The 17,444-nt window shown below is 28.6% G+C and overlaps 1 protein-coding gene across 1 annotated transcript; it reads left to right on the top strand.

Annotated features, from left to right (window-relative positions):
• The first annotated feature begins 12,294 nt into the window (after positions 1-12,294).
• Positions 12,295-15,515, top strand: LOC114187463 (formin-like protein 11). Its single transcript, XM_028075725.2, has 4 exons — positions 12,295-13,852; positions 13,939-14,129; positions 14,278-14,513; positions 14,636-15,515. The coding sequence occupies exons 1-4, from the start codon at positions 12,669-12,671 to the stop codon at positions 15,344-15,346; spliced, it is 2,322 nt and encodes a 773-aa protein (XP_027931526.2). The 5' UTR covers positions 12,295-12,668; the 3' UTR covers positions 15,347-15,515.
• The last annotated feature ends 1,929 nt before the right edge of the window (positions 15,516-17,444 follow it).

Below are 17,444 nucleotides of genomic sequence, written 5' to 3' on the forward strand. Positions count from 1 at the left end.
TTCGTGTTTGGGCGCGTTAGTTGACGAGGGTGCATAGTTGTTGATATTCAATCCCTCCTACTCCTCCTCGATGCTTCTTCACAAGCACTTATTTTATCCTTCGTCTTTCTTACGTAATCATCATCGTACATTTCTTTTCTTATACCCTCTCTCAATACGTATTTGTTTGTATTCTACTACGTATACTCTCCTCCTGAAAAAATTTATAATTTCTCACTTAGATTGCTCTACCGCATTATGGTTAGGAATGTCAACGATATGGATAGTAACTATCCTACCAAATAAATATCTCTTCCGTACTCGTACACATATTTATTGGATATTCATTATGTAAGTACTCAAATTCATACAAGTCCAAATAACTATAAAGATATATATAAAATGATGTTTAACACAATTAATTAGTATTTTGATCAACAAACCCATTTTTTCGGATTAATTGAAAAATAAATAAAATAAACGAATAATAAATCTCAACTACCATGTGTCAAGTATTCTTATTTTGATTCCGATAACAAGCATATTGTTTATATAGGGTTTGATGACTATGTCCAATTTCAAAGAAAGGATAGAGAAGAATGTCAATGAATGTACCTGAAAGAAAACAATGTATCAATACTTGAAGCTAAGAAAATAAAGACAGAAGACAAGACAGAGGAAAAAATTAGGTCATAATGTTTTTTACTAATATATAATACTTGGATATCTATTTTTAATATCCATGTTCTATCCGTTGTGAGTTTTATCTACAGATACTCGTTGATAGAGATTTTTTTTTTTTCACATTTCTAATTATGAATTTAGGGTAGGTAGCATTTACATGTTATTTTTCAGAATTTAAAGTTAAGTATTTTGAGTGTAGATTATAAATGGTATACAGCATATGGATATGGATGTACAGTTTAACCGTATAGTAGGACAAATTTGACCATAAGTAGGAATCGCATTAACAACCCGTGTTGTGTGAGTGTGTCAGTGTGATAAAGGGCATTTAATTATGTTTTTCTATTTTATTTAATCTTTTGAAGCTGGAATGTGATCTACCATTTCAAATGATTTGATCATGGTAGTACTTATTTTCCTGACACTTCATAGACTAAATTTGATAACATTGATCCGTGATTATATAGAAACAGTAGCGAGAGAGGATGTGCGCGTGACGTCTCTGGATCCAAGTTTCAGATTTGGTAATATTTAAAACACGTCGTTTTCATCTCTTCACCACTTGCTTTTCTTTGTTTGCTAAATATACTGTTCCCAACCATTCCTTTTTTATATCTAATATTTTATTAGAATTAAACAATTATTATATTTCTTTATTTTATTGTATTAATTTTAAAATATAAATACATGTCTTAAGTTTCCTTCTTATACATAAGTAAAAAATATTATTTTTATTTTAAATTCCGGTGCTGGACATAAAATCCAAAATAGAAAATCCTGTTTTATTTTATTATGTGATAAAATTAATTATCCTACTACTTCTAAGTACTAATATGGATATTAATTATTTTTAAATCTATAAACAGAGCTTTACACCAACATTATAAACAACACATATTATATCTTTAGTTTAAGCTTTCTTAGGAATTTTAGCTAGAACATATGTCAAATAAATTCTCATTTAAATGAAAAGGGAGTGGTAGAGATCATATCATTAAAATAAAATAAAGCACTCAAAATATATTTATATTTAAGTTAGTGTGAGAAAAAATATATTTATTCTTAAGAAAATATTTGTATTGAACCATATAGTAAAAAAAAAAAATCTAATTTATTCATTTTATTGGGATGAATATATGATCCATCTAAAAACTAATACCAGTGTTCTTATATGTATAAAAAACAAACATTTCTTAAAAGTCACAAAAATAAGCCATTGTTTGTATCACGAGGTCGTTAAAAGATAAATAAATATTATTTATTCAGCTCGTATAGCTACTGAACCGATCATTATCTTACTCCTGAAAATAATTTTAACATTTGTTTTTTCCTTCATAATTAAAAAGAAAAACTAAATTAATATAACTTTAATACTTAATATTTATTTGTTATGACTATTGTCGTATATTAAAAATGTCAATTTGGGAGGGAAGAGGTATTATAAACACGTGTTGTGGATTATTTCCGACAGAGACAAATGGATATATTTTTTTCTTTTTGCATGCTTAACAAGTAGCATTTTATAATTATAAAAAATCAAGAAATATACGATGGTAGTTGAAGGGAAATAACTAACAAAAATAGAAATAGACTAAATTAATTTACGACCGATGAATTTATATCGTTTTGATGATCTTGTCAATTTAGGATGGCCATTTACTGGTCTTTCTTTTATTTTTTTTATGATAATTTTGTTATCATAATTATATTACAGTTAATAAAAGTTATGAAAAATTTTGTTTGTTAAACTAGGTAGTTAAAATGTCCTTAATAAATTTGCAACGAGTTAACGGTGGTCAACAATTGGTTAGTACAACAGTTGACAGTTGACGATAAACAATCTAGAATATCACTAATACACTGGCACTTTTAAAAAACATTCTAGGTAGTTTCTTAATTATTTAAAATAACGATTATTTAATTTTAAAAGAAAAGGTTTAACAGAAAAGTTAAAGACTTTATAAGAAAATGATTTTTCGTAATCATGAAGGAAAACACGAACCTTTGGTTTTTTCAAATGAAATTTAAGGTTATTATATTTTTAGTTAATAAATTTTCAGGTAAAATTAAAATTCATTTATATTTTAAATTTAAAAAATAAATAAATATGATTTTTTTAACTCAATTATCTTAAATTTTTTACGTTTTTATTTTGTATTATTGGTGACTATTACTTTTTAGAATTTTTTTTTGAAGGAGAAAATCTCTTGTGAGTCTTTTTTTTATTAGGAATGAGTTATTTATATAAGATCATTTCTAACATAGATTTAATGTTTGAGGATCTTGCTTTTGTTATATATATATATATATATATATATATATATATATATATATATATATATATATATATATATATATATATATATATATATAAAATTCATTGTACAAATTTTATTTTATATTTGAATTTTTAACAGATAAACTAAATTTATAATTTTTTAATAATCCTAATAATTTGTTGGTAAATCATCAACTACTACATTTTAAAGTAAAAAAATGGACACAATATTCATCTTACATCTTCATTATATGATGGATGAATTAAATTTAAATTTATTTTCTAACATAATATCAAACTTTATCATAATAAAATTTATTGAAACTCATTTATTATTAGAGTGCTATGAAATCATTATAAAGTGTCTAGTCTTATAAATAAAATATTCATGTCTCTTGATAAAGATGGGTTAATGCGAGTTCTATCTTATGAAATTTTAGAAGAAACTGAGTTTCACATAAGGTTCTATCTTTCAGATTGATATTTATGTATTTTTTTTCCCAATATTACGTCCTTTTATTCTCCACGAAATATAGGTTTTGAAGTCAAAGATTCAACCGCGACAATTTGTATGCATACTTTTATAAATGTATAACAAAAATACTTAGAATAGTAGTTTTGTGAACACATTCAACAATGAATTAAGTCATTGGTAAGAAAAAAATAAAAGATTTAAGTACATGTACATTATTATAGTGGAGATGGTTGTTAGATAAAATGCACATAATTATGGTTGACCCAAAACTAAGAAAAGTCAGATATTGCTTTGACTTTTACGTGTCGGAAATAACTTGAATTATAAAATTCCATAAAAAAAAATAAAAAATCTGCAGTTTCTATGTATAGATCGATTTTCAACTTTAGCTATCTCAGTTTTAGTTTCACTAAATTATTAACTTAATATTTCATTCATTGTTTTTTTTATGATCTGCAATTTTATAACATTACCAATTCTTTTATATATATATATATATATATATATATATATATATATATATATATATATATATATATATATATATATATATATATATATATATATATAATATGTCTCACTAATAATAAAATTTGGTGATAAAAATTATTAGTCATTATAATAATCAATTTAGATATTAAATTATAAAATAAAAAATTATTAGTTACTAGAATAATTATATAATTATTATTATGAGTAAAAAATTATAATTTATCTCTAAATTAATTGATTTATAAAATTCAGCTACCCAACAAAATTGGTCACTTAATATTAGTTACCGAGGTTTAGGTTATCTAAAAAATTAATTTCTAAATTAGTATTTAATTAATGGATGACCAAATTAACGACCCATTATATTTTTTATTTATAGTAGTGACTATTTTAGTTATTAATAATTTTTTTTATTTTATAAATTGGTCACTATAATGATTAAAAACTTTTAATCATAGGTCGTTAATAAAATATTTTATTGTAATAATATATGAAAAAAAGTTTAACATTTTTCTTACCTAACGATTTAATGTTTTCTTATTTGCTTTTAAATTTTAATTTTGTTTTTATATTTAAAAAAAAAAAATACTCAATTCGTTTCTTGAAATTACCGTTAACATTGTCTAAAGAATGAAATTATTCATTTTATATATTTATTGTCCAAATACAAAAGGTGAGGGATGAGGTTAATGCCAAGTTTTTTTCTTTTTTGAAATATGAAGACTACATTCAATAAAAAAATGAATTATTGTCACAAATAGAAAATAAAAATGCTATCAAACCTTTAAATCTAAATTTATATTGTAAAACTAGTTTATAAAAAAGATTTGTTTTACTTATTTTAAAGATAAATATATTTTTGTCTCTATATATGTTTTATGAACTCAAATTAATTTTAAAAATTGTGTTGCATCCTGATATTAAATTACATACTTAATTTATCGTTTAATTAAATTATATATCAAAATAGATTTAATCCTATCAACCAATCCGGTTCACCGTGGATTTAAGTCGGGTTGAGCTGAAAAAAATTCAGTTTTTTCAAAGATGAATTGAACTCAATCCGGTTAATTTAATTGTCCAGTTTCATCTTTAATTATAATCTTTATAGTAAATTACTCAAGCAACCGTCTTATAAATAAATTTTTCTAATTAACATGACAAAAATGTGTAGTTTTTTTATTTATATTTTGTTGAATAACATGATAGAAAATGTGTAATATTAACAATGTTTTCTTGAACTATATGGATATTTTTTTGGAAACAATTCATCATATATTAGTGGTGAACATGATGAAGACATTGGTTATTATCATCTCATGGTTTGCTAAAAAAATTATTTAAATACATAGATAATTTTTTTTATGTGGGTTGGTGAGTCAACCCACTTAACCCACCAACCCGTGATGGGTTAAACCAGGTTGCAAAATTTTTGACTCACCATAAAGTGAGTCGGGATGAGTTCACTCATTTTCAACCCGGCTCATGGTAAGTCAACCACTATGAGCCGGATTGATTCACTTTGACATGTATATCACAAACATTAAATATATATTACAATATCACTGAGAATGACATCAGTTTCAACAAAAAACCTTAAGGCATTAAATTTATGGGTCTTGATCATTATATGAAACTCAACTTTCTCATTTCTACTCGATATGAGACTTAGACTCACACTTGAATTTCCGACATATATATTTGTTAAAATAATATTTTTCGAAAAAAATTAATTTAAAAACAAAACAGAACTTTTGAAATAATTTGAATATAAAAGACATATTTAACCTACGTACTTATCTTATATAATCAAATATCCAACAAGTCTGTATTTAATTTTCATATATCATTTTTTAATGAATAAAAGTTAAGTGAAGGGGTGTCTCTTCTGATGTGTCGTTGAACAATGAAAATGGAAGGAGTCAAAAAAGTGGATGAAATTAAAACTCAATAAACTCAATATCTAAAAGAAAATGTCAAATGAAATATCTACTTGTTAGACTACGGAAAATATAGAAGAAGCAGGTTTTGGTTACGGAAGAGAGGCACACAACGAAAAATGTGTATGTGTTCATCAATAAAACATAACACATGCCAAGGTAGGAAAGAGACAAGAACTAGGTTTCCACGAATCACTGACTCATATGAAATGTTTTAGATTAATTGTACGATGTTATTGTAAATTTTGAACAGAAAACGACGAACACGTTGAGATGAAGAAACCGTGATTAGTTACCATTACGCAACAGATAACATTGTTGTGTTCAAACTTTGCATCAAGAACAACACGAGAGATTGTGCTAACATCACTAAAAAGGTTGGTATGTTAGCATTATAGTATTTGTGTAACCAACAAATTTTCATGTTAAACTATTACACGAAAAATGCTTTTGACCAGAATAGTCATTGTTGGAAAATATTTTATATATGAATCGTTCCATTGAACGAAGTTAACCTAAATAAATTTTCAACAACTAAATCTCCAACCGAACACAATTAAATAGATCTCATAATAATAATAATAATAATAATAATAATAATAATAAAATAATTGTAAGATGTTTTTATTATATTCGGACTTCTTCTACGTACTGTATTATTTGGAATTATTAAAGCACATGTTTTTTCTTCTTATAATAGAGAAAAATCAAAACCTAAACAGTTATCGTATTGCGTTCTAGAATACTATTATTTATTTATTCTTCTGTTTAATTTGTCAGAAAGTCGAATTATGGAAGCGCATATGTTTATTGGCATAAATCAAAACCTAACACCTTTTTGAACACACTTTCTAAAATGAAATACACGCTTTTTGTGACGAAAGCTAAATGAATCCTGCCACGTGTACATATATAATTTAATACCCATATCAGGGAAAAATACATTTCTTCCTGTCTTTTTAATTGTTGGATTATGAGAAAAAACTATTTAGATGTTTTCAAAGTTGAAGATGTTGGTCTTCATTTAATTTGTACTCGTGTATTTATTATGAATTACAAATAAAAAATAATGTAAAGATTTAATAAATATTTTATTATCATCATGAAAGTCTATTATGTTTATTAAATTTTACATGTGGCAAATTATAACAAAAATCATTAAATAACCATTAATTTAAAGACTATAAATAATTGATCATGTATTAACTAAATTAGACACCATTTTATAAATTAAAAATTATTAATATTTAAAATAGTCTCTATTATTAATAAAAAAAATTATAATTATTAATATATAAAAAATGATATCTAATATTAGTTAATGAATATTAGATTATGAATTGGTATCTAATTAATTAAAAACTAATTTATTACAGATCAATTTAAAATTTAATGATAGCAAGTAGCTTAAATTTTAGTACTTAAAGTTAGAGATCAATATAGATTTTAATTTACAAGTCAATTATAAATTTGTATTTAGTATAGATATAGATTAAATACCAATAATTTTTAGTTTATAGGATAATGTTTAACTTAATTAATATAGTGATTAATTTTTATTTATTTATAAATTGATTATTATTTAATTATTTTCTTTTAGTGAGTCTTAATATTGACAGGCAAGAATAAATTCTTTTTAGTATTGATATATAAGTTTCTTAAAAGGAATAAAATTAGTTTAGGTAAAAAAATAATTTGTAAAATTTTTATGTGACTTGTTTAAATTCATATTTATAGTGTATAAATGAATTTTAGTTGGCAGAAAATCTGATTTAAATTAAGATCTAAAGAAAAAATTGTTCAAAATGTTCTTAATCGCTTATTAGTATAAATATTAAGTGTATTTTTCCAACATGTAGTTGCCGAATACAACCCTATGCATTGAAGTAAACTCTATTTTGAATTAACAATGAAATTGGTTTCTTTGTTTTCATTGCTTTGTTTAATGAGATGGCATATATATTCTATTGTTTCTGCAGATTTTGACAAGTTTTATTGATTTATTTAACTTGTTATTATTGAAAGGCTTCACTTTCTCTTGTTATTGTATTAAAGATCCCTTTTAATTAATTAGAGATAAGATGAACTTTTAATATATAAGAGAGGGATGTCAAAGGTTATAAAAGTCAATTTTGAAAAAAGTTTTAACTTTGATTAATTTCTTATATGGTGTTAGAATTTATTAAAAAAATTTAATATTTTTTTTAATATGGTGTTAGAGCTTGTTTTAATAATAACATATTTCATATCAATTATAAATAATTTACAATCGGAGAAACCTCATACTCAGATCATAATTATTTGTAACTGATTGCATGTTATTTCAGGTTATACGATTGGCACTTTATCCTTTGAATGACTACAGGGACTTGCAATTATTTGCAGCAATGTTTTCATTGCTGACTACAGACAAACCAGCAATACTCACCATCATGACAATACACGAATACACGGTCTTTTCTATATTTTTCTAGATATAATAAGATTTTTTCATTTCTATGTCACGTTGATATTAATTATAAATTTTGTTTTTGTGTGAAAGTTGGTTATATGATTAATAATTAGGTGAGAATGAATAATAAGGATGTGTATGGGTGAGACGATTTAAGATGATAATTAATTTATTTGGAAAAATTGAATTTTTCTTAAGTAAAATGACTTGTCTGGATGAAGAAATTTGAAGGGAATTGGAATTGAGTAATTTTAAGAAGGTATTTCAAATCAGTAAAATAGTAGAATTTGAATTTCACTCAAAAAAAAGAAGGAAATTGAAATTCCAGAATTTGTGAAATTCCTCATTGTTCAAGATTAGAGGTGTCAATTTGGCTCTGACGACCTAGATGACCGAAACGAGTCGGGCTAGCTCGACAATATACACGGACCGGGCCGGCCTAACGATAAAAATAGGTCTGAAGATAAAGACGGGTCAGGCGTGCCAACGATCAAGGCGGGTTGGGCAAGATTGACTACCAAAACGGGTCAGACGACCCAGACACGCCAGATGATCCAAATGGGCCCAATGATCAAGACGAGTTGGGCAAGCTTAAAGACCCATACGAGCCAGATAGAGCCAACAACTCAAACGGGTTAGGCGGGCCCGACAACTCAAACGAGTCAGGTAGGCCTGACGACCCAAACAGGTCGGGCGAGCCCAACAACCAAAATGGGTCGACGGGCTCAACAATTAAGACAGGTCGGGCAGGCTCGATGGCTCATACGGGCTAGGGGCCCAATGACACATATTGGTTGGGCTGGGTCAATGACCTTAACGGGACCGACCAACCCAACAACCCAAATGGGCATGACCGACCCGACGACTCAGATGGGCCTGACTGACCTAACTACCTAAACGGGCCTGATTGGCTCAACAATTCAAACGGGCTTGATATGCCCAACGATCCTAACGTGCTTGACCGACCCAACAATCCAAATGAGCCTAACTGGCCTAATGACCTTAACGGGTCGGGCCAGATCAGCTTGACAAACTAGACGAGCTCGATGATGTAGATGGATCGAGTCGAAAACCTTAATTTGACTGAATTTAAATATTTTAAGTTGACAGTTATACTTGTTAAATTTAATTTCAAAATTTATATATTAAAATAAATATTATTAAAATGAAATTTTATCTCATAAGAGAAATTCAATTATTTTATCCAAACAATAAATTGAAATGTAAGGTATTTCAATTACTCTATCCAAACATATTATTTAAAAAATGAAGGAAATTTAATTACAAGAATTTCAAATAGAATGTATTTCAATTTCTTAGAATCGTTGAAATTCGTTGTCGAAACACAAGGTAATTTTATTTTATATATCTTTACATCTCATTTATTTATTAACTAAAGATAAACTCTTTTACAATATTAAGCTAATGCTTTCGGACTATAAAGGAAGACTTTTTATCTACCTTCTTCCATATGTATTTTTACAAATAAATAATATATTCTCTGTTTTCTCTTAAGTTTTACCGCTTTTATGTCTTTTTTATTTTATAACATAGGATCAAAAGTTTATTATTTTTTAAGGGTATTTAAGGGAGTGAAAACCATATTTTTACGGATATATATATATATATATATATATATATATATATATATATATAATAATGTGATTTTTTTTATTTTCTTATTTAAAAGAAGTTGGTGTCAAAAGTTATATTTTTTTAATAATAATCAGTTATATAAATAAAAGAATTTCAACTTTAAGTGACGTTTTAGATATTAGAGATCGAAATGATGATTACATTCCAAAAAATAATAAAAAATAAAACGACAATGTTGAATAAAATGTTTTAATAATTATTTATGAATGAAAATATTAAATCAATAATTGTTAAATAGAAAAAAATTATCCTTATACAGATTAAAATTCAATAATGAACAATAAAGACAAAATGAAAAGTCAATTTAATAAACACTCTCAGTAAAAAATAGGATAACAATATTATGATTCATATTTTTTTTACTTTTATTCTTATTTTTTGTTATAGTGTAATACGGACCATTAATTTATGTATTATTATCTTTTAAAAAAAACAATAATCTGCACTAAACTCCTTAAAAAATAAAAGAAGAGAGTAAAAATTTAAAAATTATAATATAATTTTCCTAAAAAATATGGTGCTCTGGTCCGTACACCTTCTTTTACTTCTTCTTCCCCTTTTTACTTGCTTCTTCCTTCTCACACTTTTCTTTCTCTCTCTTCTCTAGGAAATCTACCGTACCACTCCTAAATAAATTAAATAAATTACCTGCAATGCAAAGCTTTCAGAACATAACTACCTCACTTCAAATAAAGAAGTAAATGTAAAAAAAAAAAAAACAACCTGAAAGTAATTGAGAAAGCAACAAACAGAAAATAAAAATGGAAGGTATTAAACATCTAAAATTATTTTTATTTAATTTTTTTTTGTGTGCATGAAATAAATCATCATTACAGCTATTTGGAACGAACCCATCTTCTCTACGGTGAACATCAAACTGATGAAGCTGGAGTTAAAGTTAACTCAGATTAATCTTGAGCCCTTGAATCAAGAAAAATACAGATTTTATAGGCTGTGTACAACGACAACCCACCTCTCCGGTCAAAACACGGATAACCCGATCTGATCCAACTCGATTTATTATGAGTTGATAATCTAGTGAGTTAATCTAATTTGGCTCACTTATTAGTGAGTCAAAAAAATTCAAATCCGATTCGATCTACCATAGGTTGGTGAGTTAAACGGATTGACTCAAAGGTTCAGTTAATTAATCCAAATACAATTTTTTTATATTTTGTTTTAGTCAAAACTAAATTATAATTCTAATTAAAATTTCAATAAACTTTAATAGAATCAAAATACAAACCAAAATCAGAAAAATATAAATTATCTATGTATTGACTAAAAAAACAACATAGCATGACCCAAAGCAAAACTCAACTCAATAAAAAATACTTATGTGACTATTTATTTGGGGTTGGTGAGCCAAGGTGAACCGAGTTCTAGGTAAACCGGATTAAAAATCAACTCGTATTAAAATTTATAAGAAAATTCAACCTAACCCGACCCGAACCCGTGACGAGTCACGATGACTCTCAAGTTCCATTCCGTAGTGAGTCAGGATGCCTTGAGTATTCCTATCCATTTTGACATATTTACGACCATACGAGAATTGTGCCAAAGTTGAAGACAATGTGAGGAAGCTATTATGATTAGTTAATTAGATAATTGCACGAGAGAATTTGCAAAATGCATGATATATAGTATGCATTTTTAATTAAACATTCGGATATTTACACCCTACCAACACAACTTACATGGATTGCAGAACATCAAACCTAAATGTAAACTACAAAAACAACATCGACAATGGAAGACATTCGAAGAACATGAATCTGTATTCTGACCATATAAGAACTTCCCCAGAAATAAATTGTAGTAATATTAAAGACTTTCCAACAGAGACACTGCCATGACATCTTGTGCAAGTATAAATCTTATCTTACAGATTAATTATCTAAGATTAAGTTAAGTTTAAAATTTCATCTCTTAATAACATCACTAAATGTGGTGTAAGATGAGGGTTCCAAAACCTGCAAAATGCAAAGTAGATTCCATCTGAAACATAGTAAAATTCACATCAGAAAGTTAGAACTATTGGTCCCCCAAGTGGGTCATCTCTTCTCTTTGATGATGGGTTTGGATGGAGAAATCAATCTTGTTGAATCACCCGTAGAGTTAGCCAAGTTCAACAAACTGGACCCACTGTCAACTTCTACGTCGTTTGCATTGTGTGACTCTTTAACTACTGAAAATCTTTATCCAACTGCAACGATCGTGACTCAAATTATCAGATTCTGTACTTTTTCATCCTGAATTTATCAATAAGAAAAGGAGAGGTGTTTCATCACGACAAACGAGAGTATTAGTAAGTAGCTCCCATTTACTTTATGACAAAATACCTTTAAGAAACAAGACAAAAGCATTAAGTCAAGGTAGTGGCCTAGTAGAGAAGTTTTTTCCACTCTTATGCCTTATCAGTACTATTATGTTATGCATATAGGTTCATAGAATTCATTATGGTGAGAACTGAGATGAGTTTTTCAGTTCCCTAAGAAGGAAAAATACAGCAACAACTACCAGGCTTATCGATTCCTTGGAGTATCATCAAAGACACACTTCTGGCTCTTCTTCACCCAAATAACAAGTCTTGTTTTCCCTCCTTCAGAAACTAAATGGAACAAAAAGAAAAACAGATTTTTAAGAGAGAACAGTTTCATTGATGCTTTGAGAACTTAGAAAATACCGAGTCTTGTTTTTTTGAGACTCAACATGAGGTTCGTGTTCATCATTACCTTGTTGGTGTTCTTATCATTGCAAAGAGCCAACATTTTGGCTGTGGATGCGGCGTGGAATGCAGTAGGAAATGAAAATGGAATCAAGAAAACCTCAGGGAATGATGAGAATGAAAACAAGGAATCTCCTAGACTTGAAAACTTCAGAACTTTGCTTGGACTCAAGTCACTCAACATGTTTCACACAAGAAGGTTATGCTACAGCGTTTTTAAATCAAACTGTGTGTCCCTCTCAGCTTCTCTGTCATCCAAAACCCAAGCTGAGCCTCCGAATTCGGAGCTGCACGTGCATCCTGGTTCTTATCACTCACATAGAAGCATGCCACTTCACGAGATTCAACAACAAGATAGAGGTAGCGCAAATAGAACAACACTAGTGGCTGTTGTAGTATCTGGTGTAGTTGCTACCTTAATTTGTGCACTCGGGTGTGTCTGTGTTTGCAAGAGATTTAGAAATCAGAAATGGAAACCCAATAGGACAATGCCACTGTTTAGAAAAAACGGAAGAACAGCAGGTACGTGCCATAATTCATCAAGCAATGTGAGTTTAAACTCTGACCCTGATTTGCTTTCCTTGAAACAAACTTGTGAGACAAAAAGTGGCACTTCAAGCCGTAGTTCCCTAAAACGTGCAATTAATGAGGAGAAGGTGTTGAATCAAGAAGAACATGACAATGCCAGCACTGCCAGTTCTTCAGCCACCAAGGAAACTCTATCTGTTCACGAGGATTTGGAATATGATGGTGGTGGCAAAGCTTCCTCTGCAGAAAAAACTGACCCTGAAGCATGTCATTCATCATCAGATTATGAAAGTTTTCATTCATGTGTTGAAACAGAACCACTGTTTCTGTCCCCTAGAAATTTAATCTCTGAGACAACTCAATTTCCTTGTTCTTCCAACAATTCAACTCCAAAGGTAGAATCTAACCAATCACCATCCACTCCCAAAGATGAAGAGCAAAAGAGAAGTGAAACTTCTCAATCAAGTATTCCTCCCCCACCAAGTCCACCTCCGTTTTTGAAACGAAACATGAACAACAGTGTGATCAAAACCCCACCTTCTCAACAACTGCCAAAACTCAAACCACTTCACTGGGACAAAGTAAGAGCCACACCAGATCGAACGATGGTGTGGGATACGCTTCGAACAAATTCGTTTGAGTAAGCTCTTTCTCAAAATTAGCAAGTAATATGTCTTGTATCTGTTTTTAGTTTCACCGTTTGAGAAAATGATGAAATTTAACCAGGTTGGATGAGGAAATGATCGAGTCACTCTTTGGCTACAATTTACAGAATTCAACAAAGAACAACCCAACAATGAGTAAAACCCCGTCCCCTAAGGAGCATGTACTTGAGCCAAAACGCCTGCAAAATATAGCAATACTCTCTAAAGCTCTAAATATCACAGCAGAAGAAGCATGTGAGGCTCTAATACTAGGTAAAGGATCCTATTTTATAAACATGTATAATAATTTAGGCTTTGACCACCAAAGTCTAAACAACCACCTTTACATGTACACCATGTGCTACAGATAAAATTAATGATGCTAAGTGAAAAGTCTCATTAAGTAGTGAAATAAATGCAGGGAAGGGTCTGTCTCTGCAACAACTGGAGGCACTGGTAAAAATGGTACCAACGAAAGAAGAAGAGGATAAGCTATTGAGCTACAAAGGAGGTGTCAATGAACTTGGGTTCGCTGAAAATTTTGTGAGAGTAATGCTTAGCATACCATTTGCTTTTCAACGAGTGGAAGCCATGCTTTACAGAGAAACTTTCGAAGACGAAGTGACTCACCTCAGTGACTCTTTCACAATGCTAGAGGTAGCATAATTAAGACCCTTTTAAATAGTTCATTGCAATCTCTTGAAATTTATAAAGAATCATGAAACTATGAAGCCATGTTTGTGTTACTTGTTTAAAAAAGTTAATTTTTGTGACACCAGGAAGCATGCAAGGAACTAAGGTCAAGCAAGTTCTTCTTGAAACTGCTGGAAGCAGTGCTGAAAACAGGAAACCGCATGAACGTGGGAACAACAAGGGGAGGTGCTAGAGCTTTCAAACTTGATGCCCTTCTCAAGCTTGCTGATGTTAAAGGAACAGATGGTAAAACCACCTTGCTCCATTTCTTTGTTCAGGAGATAGTTCGCTCAGAAGGAACCAAAGCTTCAAAGAGCATCGTGGAACAGAAGAGTGAAAACAGATCAGAGGAAGAGGAGGAAGAAGATTATAGAAGAATGGGACTAAAACTTGTCTCTGGACTTAGTGCTGAGTTATGCAACGTTAAAAAGACTGCCACAATTGACTTAAACGTGCTTGCAAGTTCTGTCTCGAACCTATCAAGTGGGTTGGGTAACATGCAGAAGCTGGTAAAAGGGTTGTTGTGTGAAGATGAAAGAAACAAGAGCTTTGTGATTTCCATGAAGCGGTTTCTGAATTATGCAGAAAGAAAGGTAGAAGAGTTGCATGGAGATGAAGCTAGAGTGATGGGTCGGGTAAAAGAAGTAACTGAGTATTTTCATGGGGATGTGAGCGACGAAGAGTCGAATCCACTTCAAATATTTGTAATAGTAAGGGACTTTCTTGATATGGTAAATAATGTGTGCAATGAGCTTAAAAGGTCTATGAAATCCCCTCGCACTATTTGGATTGAGTAGAATAGAAAGCCTTGTTGTGTGTTTATATGCTTTCGAATCATGGTTACTGTAATCATTATCTTTGGGATTGAATGTATGTATATTTTGTTTCAAAATCATCCATGTACTATAAATACGAATATAAGTGGATGTTTCATATTTAATTAGAGATAACAAAATTGAAGTGTGACTTCAATCTCTTAAATCTCTTACATACCATGTTATAAATCTCCCATTTTTATTGTAACTACGGTTAGGTTGAAAGTCTTATATCGATTAAAGATAAGACGATGTTTTAATATATAAATGAGATACAAACCTTATCTCACAAACGGCAAACTAGTTTTGTAGAGTTGAATTATGCTTAAAATCCATTTCTAATATGGACCAGAGTCGGCTTTAAAAAGCCTATCTTAACAAGATTTCTCTTCTAAAAGTCTCGAAGGGTAGAATCATAAGTATGATCATGATAAGATGTCACTAAAATTATGAGAAAGAAAATTTACGGTTGTTAAGAAGGTATTTGTAACATGGTTGTAAAAAAAATGATTTTCTTGTTAAGACATTGTACAAGAATCGAGTTACAAAACAGATACAAAAAGAACTGAGTAAACAAAAGAAATGAGATTTTGAAAGGAATTAAGTGTGGAGTTGTGAGTTATATATTAAATGAAAATAAGTTCACGGACAATACATAATCTAAAAGTTGATTGTCCTGAAATTTTGAATTAAAAATGATATCAAATTTTTAATGAGTCAATTTATAATTCATCTTATCCAAATATTTTTATGATGTGCACACTCTTGTATAGATTAAGTGTGTTTTGGTTTTGCGTTAAAGTGATGTAAAATTGATTTTCTAATGTACATGTTTGATCTCCAAAATCAATTGAAGGATAAAAGATTTACGTTAAATGAAAAACAACTAATTCTTATTTCCGCGTTGAAGAATTGATTCTATCAATTTTCTCACGCTAAACCAAGCACACCCTAAATCATAACTTATTGGTTATCTAAATCTATCATGTTATGTACGAATTAATTAATTGTAATGTATTTTATATATTGAGAGAGATAATTTTATTTTTGTAATTTGATAACAAATGTTCTTGATTTTCTATTTAAATCTGAGTTTTGTCTTTCTATTTTCATCACTCTGTATAGTTATTTCATTATCCAATTCTCTTATTGTTTTCTTTACAGAGTTTCTTTTGAGATATATCTTATGTTCATGCTTCATAAATGTTTTCATTGATTTTGAATTACAGTTTTTATTTCTTATGTTTTTTGTTTTATCATTTATTTATGAAAATCTTCAATATATTTTCTTCACATCAAGACATATACATTTCAAACATAAAATTAAATATTTATGATAACTAATTAGCAGGTGTAATAATAAGTTCAACAAATTTTGTTATAATAGATTTCGAGAATCGGATATCATTTTAACAAATAGATCTAAATCTAACTCAATTTTACAAAATTTATGAATACAATGAAATTTACACTTAATTATACATTATAATTTTATTTTTTTTTTATTTAAGGTATGACCTCGAAGAGATCTCGTACAGAAATTATTTTATATTTTTATAAATTGTCTCATCGGTAGTAAAAGAATTTACATTTTTATTTATTAATTTTGAGAAGCCTGTGTATTATACAATGTATTTCTTAAATTCAGCAACTTAATGGAAAATATTAAATTCCAACTAACTTTATTTAAAGAGTTTTATTGTATGATGTGTTTAAGAAAACTATTAAAGTGTTATAATAGTCTATTGATATCAGTTCTTCTTATGTGTTTTTTTTTTTTTAATTAGGGTTGAATTTGTTTATAAATTTGATGCTTAAATTGAAATAACATTGTTTTGAATTGAGAGAAAACAATATTGTTAATTATATAACCATAAAAGAATCTCACAAATATTTATTTAAGCAGTGTGTTTAAAGCAAGTCTGAAATTTAAATATAAAAAAAGTCATTAATTAACACCATCATCTCATGTTAAATAAAACATAAATTTTTCTTTTAAGATTTTTCTATTAATATTGATCGAAGAATAAAATAAATGCATTAATTAATTAAATACATAAATTAAATAACAATACTGTCA

Source organism: Vigna unguiculata, chromosome 6 (assembly GCF_037176805.1).
Source record: "Vigna unguiculata cultivar grain cowpea cultivar isolate G323 ecotype 2 chromosome 6, ASM3717680v1, whole genome shotgun sequence".
NCBI lineage: Eukaryota > Viridiplantae > Streptophyta > Magnoliopsida > Fabales > Fabaceae > Vigna > Vigna unguiculata.